This window comes from Agrilus planipennis, unplaced genomic scaffold, assembly GCF_000699045.2.
Source record: "Agrilus planipennis isolate EAB-ADULT unplaced genomic scaffold, Apla_2.0 scaffold193, whole genome shotgun sequence".
Lineage (NCBI taxonomy): Eukaryota > Metazoa > Arthropoda > Insecta > Coleoptera > Buprestidae > Agrilus > Agrilus planipennis.
The window spans coordinates 545,593-554,724 of record NW_020442456.1 but is presented as its reverse complement, the minus strand read 5'-3'; the positions used below and the strand labels follow the sequence as shown (position 1 = coordinate 554,724).

General features: G+C 33.2%; 1 protein-coding gene across 2 annotated transcripts in view; it reads left to right on the top strand.

The window, feature by feature from the left end:
- The window catches only part of LOC108736790 (cytadherence high molecular weight protein 2-like), a 23,520-nt gene extending 14,789 nt beyond the window's left edge, over positions 1-8,731 (top strand). The window contains exons 2-5 of one of the 2 annotated variants that reach the window (XM_025980582.1): positions 2,302-6,249; positions 6,329-6,497; positions 8,396-8,544; positions 8,601-8,731. In XM_025980582.1, the coding sequence (XP_025836367.1) occupies positions 2,326-6,249; positions 6,329-6,497; positions 8,396-8,544; positions 8,601-8,663 (4,305 nt within the window). In that variant the 5' untranslated portion in view covers positions 2,302-2,325 and the 3' untranslated portion in view covers positions 8,664-8,731. The remainder of the gene's footprint in view (positions 1-2,301; positions 6,250-6,328; positions 6,498-8,395; positions 8,545-8,600) is intronic. The other variant, XM_025980583.1, reaches the window with a different exon arrangement.
- The last annotated feature ends 401 nt before the right edge of the window (positions 8,732-9,132 follow it).

Here is a 9,132-nt window from a genome sequence, read left to right as displayed (position 1 = left end):
AGCATTTTCGACATATCTTACTGTTTTACTACAGAAAGGGTAAAAATGCTGTTCAAGCCAGAAAGAAATTGACTGATGTGTATGGAGAAGGTGTGTTGACAGTACGCCAGTGCCAGAACTGGTTCGCTAAATTTCGATCTCGGCAATTTTGATGTCGAAGATGCACCACGTTCGGGAAGGCCGGTCAAAGAGATATTCCATGAATGCCTTCTAAGGCTTTAACTGAAGAGAGCCCGAAAAATTCTAAACCCCTTGGAAATGGATAATCTAAAATATTGAATCGATATTGTTTTCCTGGTTCAATCTCATGGTCCATGGAATTTTGAAGTTCTTGGCATCTGCCAAATCACCAATTATTGTATCTTTAGCAAGAAACTACGAAATCCTCTGAATTACAATAAAACAGCTGAAATATGCTGAATTGTTGTTGAATTTTCTGATTATCACATCACTTCACAACTACACATACTGTACTTCTGTCACCAGAAATTTGAGTATGTATGGGTGCAAACTGATCATTCAAAGGTTGACAGACAGGAAGTTATTAATTTTGTCAATCCAACCATTATTTTAACGATTTAGATGCATCTCTATACAACAGTTTTGTCTTTCTCGGATAGATTTATACAGTTTGTTGTTATGATGCCGCATTTACCTACCTTAAAACAAAACAATGGAGTATATTTCTCTATCCTTTATCTATTCTATTAAAGATAACTTCGGTTCCGGGTTTTAGTCCTGTTTTTAAACGAATAATTTGTTTACACCTTACTTCTATATTGTTATGGTTCTGATACATGAACGCGGTATTTTCGCTTTCCTACATGAAAGGTCCTATTTTCAAAGTAAATATTAGCTTTATGTATTTTAATAAAGTCCATGCCTACTATTCCGTTTGCTGCTTTGTTGAGGTTTACTACTTGAAAATTAAGATTGTAACCGTTAATCTTACTATTATCCTTTGCTAGATTTGAGAGGATAATAGATATTCCGACTCCTATATTGATACAGAACTAGTAGGAGTTTCTGTCATCTTTAAATTTAATAAAAGGTGTGTTTTTTTTTTGGATGGATTTTTGGAGCTCTCGTCGGGGTTCAAATCTTTTTCATTATTTTCTTCACATTCCTCTTCGTACTTATTGGTATTGAAATGTTGGATTTTATGTTTGTCAAAATTAGTTAATTAATTAAGAATAGGTTAGAAGCGTTCGAAATGTAGTATTACCGGCGAATAATGGGGATACCGTAGATAGAGAAGGTTAGAAATGAAGAGGTATTAGAAAGAATAGGATAACAGAGGACTCTATGGAAGTTAATAAGAAATAGGCCAAATAGGTTAGTAGGCATGAAGGTCTAGTCAAAAACATATTAGAAGCAGAAACAGGAGTTAGGAGGGGTAGACCTAGATTAGATTACTGTTCGCAAATAGTTAAGGATGTGGGTTGTTCTAATTTTAGGGAAATGCGAAGATTAGCTAAGGATAGGAAAGAATGGAGGTGCGTATCCAACCAGTCTTAGGACTAGCGACCTTATGATGATGATGATGAACTTTTCTGCATTGCTCCACTCTGTTAATTAAATTAATTAATGAGAATTAAATTAGAAGCCCTACCTCTAAGTTTAGAGATTTCCATACGAAATGCAAGGGGTGAAATACTAACGAAAGACTATGCGAGTCGCGATTTCTAGGCGCACGAGCGCTTCTTTATTATTATTTATTCATCTTTTATTGAAGATTGCACTTTCACGAAATTCCGGAGTTCGTATCGCTACTTTTGGATAAACAAACACTTCGTTTTATTGCAAGTATGCAATTTTTTTTTATTAGTACCTGCATTGAGTGTTTTTTTTTTTAAAGTATCCCATCTTCGTCGCCAGTTTGTTGTTACCATTACAAAAGAAACATACCATAAGTAAACAAAACTAGGAATTCTTCTTGGTCTCCTTGTCGCAACTAGATGTCGTTGTTTGTCACTTTGTAACACGGAAAGAACTTATTTAAGTATTTGTTAAAATACTTCTCTTAATAAAATTAATAAAGTTAATATGAATATTAAATACTGATTTGAGAGAATAACGTCTTAAGCANTATTTGAGTAAATAAAAATACTTTTTAATAGCATACGTTTTATTCGGCGTTAAATTAGAATCTAACAATTTCTTTACAGGGCTGCTTATTTATAGTCTCGGGGTTCATAACCCGCCTATGGTGTCAGAAAAGTTACTTGTATTACTGTTTTATTGTTTATTGATATGTAATATTAAGAATATTTTTTTGGTAAGTAGGTATTTTTATTTTAGGCTTTGTGAATTCCAGAAAAAACAATGGAACCGAACGCTAATACATCCAAAGATCAAAATTTAGACTCAGGCAACAGTGGCAATACGGTTACCTCCCAAGTTTTGGAATACTTTAATAATTTTTCACAATCAGAAAATCTTTCTCGTTATTTTCGTGGTTCTAAAACTAAGAAAACTCACAGTTTTGAAGATATAGCCGTTGCTGATTGTTCAAGACCGCAATTCATAGGTGAAAATCAGTTTGAAACCGAAGAAGTAGGTCTCGATATTAATAAACCAGGTAATGAAAATAAGGAAATCAGCCCTACAAGTAGTCTGGCATCAAATCGCAAACTCGAATGGGACAATGGAGCAGATATTGGTTACAAAAATGTGCAAATTTTACAAAAAAGTCTTTCCTTACCAGTATTAAATAGCGCGGGTAAAGTAAATATTCATGAAGAATTGCTGAGATTAAGTCCTGAAGGTATCAATTGCAGCACAGAACAAGAGCGACGACCACCAGCAATGTCTAGATTTCCCTTAAATGTGCAAAACAGCCAAGGTTTGGTAATGTTACCCGAAAGTTCTGGGGATGAATCGCCTGTTGAACACAAAAACAAGATTATTCCATCTTCATCATCTTCATCTTTAAAGGTAGACGATATTCATCCACATTTGCACGATTTAAGTTCAAGTGATGACGACGCACCTATTGCAGTATCAACTCCTTTTGATAAAGATAGTTATGGAGAGACATGTGCTTCTAAATTAAAAAAACAGAAAAATGGTAGCTTGGAATATAAAAATGAATACACACAAATGTCTAGAAAAGACAAAGATAAGGGTCGAACATTTAAACTACAGATTTCAAAACCTATTTACGTGGATTGTTTCAACAAAGAAGAAATTTCATATTCAAATAAAAATATACAAACGAGCTTCAAAGACCTATCCTCAAAACTTGTTCAAACAGATGCATTTTTAAGCCAGATGTATCCTAAAAAGAACAAAATTTCTGAAAAGCACGAGGGCACCCATTCAGAGCACGAACTTGATATAAAAGAAAATCCTTCTAGTAGTTATCCTTCGCGGCCCAATTCTGCCAGTTCTCTATCAAAATGTGAAAGCTTTCAATATCTTAATGCTGAAGAGTACCATCCTAATCAAGAGGACAATATCGAAAATATGATGGAAGAGAAATCAGCACCAACTTACAATTTTCCATCAGGAAGTAAAACAGAACAAGTAAATCGTTTACAAACTAACATTTGTTCAAAATCAGGAGAACCAACAGGAAAAGTTAATAAAGGCATCAATTTGATTAAGAAGTTAATAAAGTCACAAAAATACGATAGTACAACTAAGAGACAGTATATTAACATGATTATTAAGAAAATTATCGAACAGAATTGCTCAGATGAGAGTACTGAAGGTTTTTCTAGTCCAAAATTTGATTTAAATAAAAGTAATTTTGATTTAGCTCCTCCCACTAATTCAACAAGTGATTTAAGTGATCCACCAAAAGAAAATTCTACTAAAATTATATCTAACACCAATCATAAACGGGCCACTAAAAGAAACCTTTTGCACCAAAATAAACCATGGATTCCAATTGTAAGAAGCCCTAATAGAAACTTAGATTATAAAGAATCGCTCAATTTTCAAACATTTTCGAATGAAATTGTAGCTCCTGTTGAACAAGAAAAACAAGTATTCTATCAAAAAACCGAACTACCTTGCACGGATCAAAAAATTTCTTCGGCTTATGATAAGTTAAAGAAAAGTCATTATACGATGGTCAGCGATGAAGTTCAAAAATCTAAGTGTGTCAAAGGGAAAGGAGATGATAATCATCATTCCATTTCGAATTTACATCAAAAGTATAAATTTCCAGAAAAATATAGAGAACGGAATTGGAATCAAGACAAAACACAAGCAGAAAAGATGTCTTCAAGATGCCCTGACTCAAGTGATTCCTACAATGATAGTGAAACTGTTACACGTTTCGCAAAAAACGAGAAACTGCATCAACTTAATTGGATTAAATGTGAAATAGCCTACCTGAGCAAGCTTAAAAATCTGTTAGAAAGTACGAATGGTTATTTAAGTAGCAGTTGTGTAGATAGCAACGAAGTAAAAGATACCAATAGTAATAGTAGTACTCTAATGAAGAACGCAGAAGATGGGAAGAAGGCTAATGTAGACAATTTTGAAGTTTTAACTACAGTCGACGTGAAGCCTTTACAAAAAGGTGTAACTCAAAAAACGAATACCATCTATCTAATAACGACTGAAAGATTAAAAGATTCAGCCACTGGAAAGCTTCCTCAAAGTAAACTAATTACAGAAGAAGAGCTTCTAAATTCTAACGATAAGGATCTGAAGGTTTTAAATAATGTAATTCGCAAATTGACAATTGATAATAAATCAGAGATAGAACAAAGTCCTGAAGCAGAATGTAATGAATTATCTAAAAAACTAACTGAAGTAAATTCTGAATCTCTGCCATTTGATATCCAAAAAGCCAAACTTATTTCCACAACCGTGCACACTATTGTAAATAATAATTCCCAAAAAACGTTGATTAAAAGATATACATTTGAAGTATCTGAGGAAAGTACTTCAGCTCATAAAGATTATGACAAAACTTCAACGTCTAATACAAGTAGCAGTAATAAACACACCGCAGAAAATGATTCTCGTTCTCACACTGTTGATGCTCAATCTACCTCATCTAGTACAAAACCGTCAAATATGAATAAAGTTGCTTTGACTAATAACACAAATTTTATTAAAAAAGATCTACACGAAAAAAATGAAGATGCTACCACTAGAAAAACTAATTTTGTGTATAAAACTAATCAATCTAGTACGCCACACTTGTGTAAACTGAATGGAGAAAATCAAATTATACTCGCAAATGGTAATAAAAACACTACACAGGGTAAAATTCAATCGAATACTATTACGGAAAGCTCATCTGAAAATAATAAAACACAGAGTGATTTTCAAAAAAAGATTATTCACTTGCAAAAAACAATTGATCAAAAGGAACAAGAATTAAAAGAAATTAAATCGCTTTTAAATCGTAATACATTAAACATTCACAACAATGTTCCAGAAAAGCTCAAAGATAAGAATAACTCTTCAAAAAATGCTGACCAAAATTATAAAATAAGCGAAGTCCCTGTACGAAATGAACAAAAAGAAGAAGCAAAGAAACTGCCCCGGAAAGGATCAGCAGAAAGTACAAAACACATTAGTAAAAGTATAAATAACGCAAATAATGAAGAGAATACATATAGCGAACATCATTTAACAAACGACAAAAAATTAAATAAGAATTTTCCATTGGATGCGTTAAGCATTTCCTCACAGTCGGATTATCCAGAACAGGAAATTTCGGAAGAAGTTACTTCTATTAAAAGTTCTTATGATTCAAAAACGCCATACGTATCTTCAGAAGATAAGTCCAGGGAAAATGATAAGTGTTATTATCAAAAGCAAGAGAAACAATCCCAATCCGACCGTACGTCTAAGACCATCTGCTGCTGCAAAGATGACCAAAACGTTATGTTTGAAATAAAGGATGTTGTAACCAAACTTAATCGTCTAATTGAAGAGGAGAATGAGTGTTGTAAATGCCTCTATGACCACAAAAACCAAAGTAAGAGCAATTCTAATGTAACAAATAAACATAAACTACCTATTGCTTATACTTTGATACTGGAAGAACGTGAACTTAATAGAAATGTAGAAAATAATAAGAATTCTGGCAAAAACAAGAAAACACGGCCTTTGCAAGAAATTAGAATTAAATTTCCTTTGCCTCATAGTAAAAAGAAAAGTAAGAAAGCCAGATATAGTAATCACAGAAAAAGAAAAGAAAGTAGCTTTGTAGACCTGCCAACCCACGAAAATGAAACTGCAGAGTATGAGTATGATGATAATAATGTCCCTTTGTATGTAAGTTTTGTTTACGTATTTACACTAGATTAAATTAATGTGTTGTGAATAGTTTTTTTTTTAATTTCGAGCTTTCTAGGAGTATTTAAACAAAAATAGACCCCAATTCGTACAATCAGCGGAAGAAAGACGCAAATGCATATACGAACTGGCTATTATAAGAGAACAGTGTCGTCGGAAGTACAAGGAACTTTTGGCCTTAACTGACGGAATTCCATTAGCTTCTTCAATTAACAGAAACGATTCAAGTAAGTAATTAGGCAGATAAACATTTTTTTAAAATAGAAGTTGACGTAAATCCTCAGTTTCGATTTATTATTTTCATTCATATAAACCTGGATATTCTAGTAAACTAAATATTTTTAAATATGCATTTGAAGGAATAGGGGAGCTATTTTGAATCTAATTTGATTACATATGTACGGCGATGGTCTGACTTGCCTTTAATGTTTTGAAAGAAAATAAAAATTTATTATATCTCAAAATATAAATTACATGATGATATAATATATATTATATTATATCCTATAGTTATAAGCCGGCTTAAAACGCGATTGTAACGTACTATTCCAGGGCAACTTAAAGATCGATATGTTATATCAAAAGGTCTTTAAAAGACAATTAAGCATATACATACTGTATGCTTACTCACTCTTTGTTTTTATAAATTCTTTAGAAAAAGACTAACGAAAGTAACAAAAAATAAAATGCTTGTGTATTTGATTTTTTAAAGAAAATAAGTAAAAACAAGAGAATGTTTATTTATCGGTGGTTTAAGTGATAGTCGTGTACACTTTGATATCCTACCGCAACGTTGGGCCAAACAATACACAGGTTCTCAATACTGAGTTAAAAAAATATGAGTAAAAACTACCTGCCCTTTTTGGACGTTCGAACCCGGATTTTTGCTACTTTATATCAGAAATACGTAATAATGCAAGCAGAATTTTAGTAACAGCCAACCCCCCGTCAGCCAAAGTAAGCAATGCTCTTATCCCCCTATGCTTACGTAAACATTCATCATCATCATCATGAAGTCGTCAGTCCTAAGACTGGTTGGACTCGCACCTCCACTCTTTCCTATCCTGAGCAAATCCACGTAAACATTGGTATATATTTTTTAAAATCTATACAGATGTCTTTATTGTTATTCATGAGTCTGAGAATAAGGGATTTAATGCTCATTTAATATTTATTCAAGCACATAATTAACATCGTATTTAAATATTATATTCTTAACATGTAAACGCTGTTAATTTATTTTTTCTATTTAAACATTTCGTAAATTCAAAATAATCGTCCTCAGTACCTGACACTTGAACCAGAAACTCCGGAAAAATTTAGGAAGAAGAATGTATATGTAAAAAATTGAATTAGCCATCTCGCACCACCCACTAACATATATACATAGGCATGAGAGTAATAACCATGTCGAAAACTCCTACTGCTCAGGCACTGAGAATCAGCATTAATTAGCGTAATTTTGTAATGCTACGCCGCTACATGCTGAGGTAGACTTCCGGTTTCCGGTGCGGTACCACATTTCCTGTATCATCCCGCCAGTACATTCGCATAGCACCGTCCATATTTGAGCACCAAATCCTATTATTTGGCGTGCGAATACATTGTTATTTGCTTGATATGTTCAAAATAAACTTATTCTTGTGTTACGTAACTACGGAGTGCAATTGGCCTATCTGCGTACCAACTGCTGCGAAGGTCACGAGTACGTGTTTCGTCACTTGACGCTTGCGACAATGAAGGGCGACAACACGACCGCGCATAGTTCTTACACGTTGCAGCGCTATCACGAGATGTACCCTGCAGTGCATTCAGATGTTACCTTTCAACTGTTCCGGAATGCCTATCAGACAGTGTACATTTATATTAAAATGAAATTTCAATTTAATAGCGAACAGTAAAATCAAAAAAATATTACATTAAGGACTACTGCAATCAATACGCTTACCAACAATTTCTGATGTACCATATTCAGAAGGCATGAGAGATAATTAACTTATTTTTATTAATTGTAAATATGATAATATGAATATTTTGAAAATTTAATTATTGGAATATGACAGTACGATATGTAACTTTTGCTTAATTGATGATGATACTTGCAGTAAGTGACAATTCGTTTTAGAACCGAAAAAGCTGTTCACTTCAGCTGAAATGAGACAAATGACAAATAAAAAATATAAACACTTACCGGAGGTTCAGAAAAAACTGAGGGATAATAAAAATGAACAAATTAAATACGCCAATCGTATATTGTTGAACGTATTTGCTAAGGTAGTGTAAGCTTATTTTTGTTTTAATTCATTATTAATGCTTTTTCCTTTTTTCAGAAATTAAAAGATCGAGTCCTAAGTGGAGAAACTAATCTCTCATTGCAGTCTAGTATTATGTAAATTTCAGAAGATCTGATTATATTTATATGCATTTAGTAATTGTTATAAATAAATGAACCAAGGAAATATTTTACTACAGTTNAAGTGATAGTCGTGTACACTTTGATATCCTACCGCAACGTTGGGCCAAACAATACACAGGTTCTCAATACTGAGTTAAAAAAATATGAGTAAAAACTACCTGCCCTTTTTGGACGTTCGAACCCGGATTTTTGCTACTTTATATCAGAAATACGTAATAATGCAAGCAGAATTTTAGTAACAGCCAACCCCCCGTCAGCCAAAGTAAGCAATGCTCTTATCCCCCTATGCTTACGTAAACATTCATCATCATCATCATGAAGTCGTCAGTCCTAAGACTGGTTGGACTCGCACCTCCACTCTTTCCTATCCTGAGCAAATCCACGTAAACATTGGTATATATTTTTTAAAATCTATACAGATGTCTTTATTGTTATTCATGAGTCTG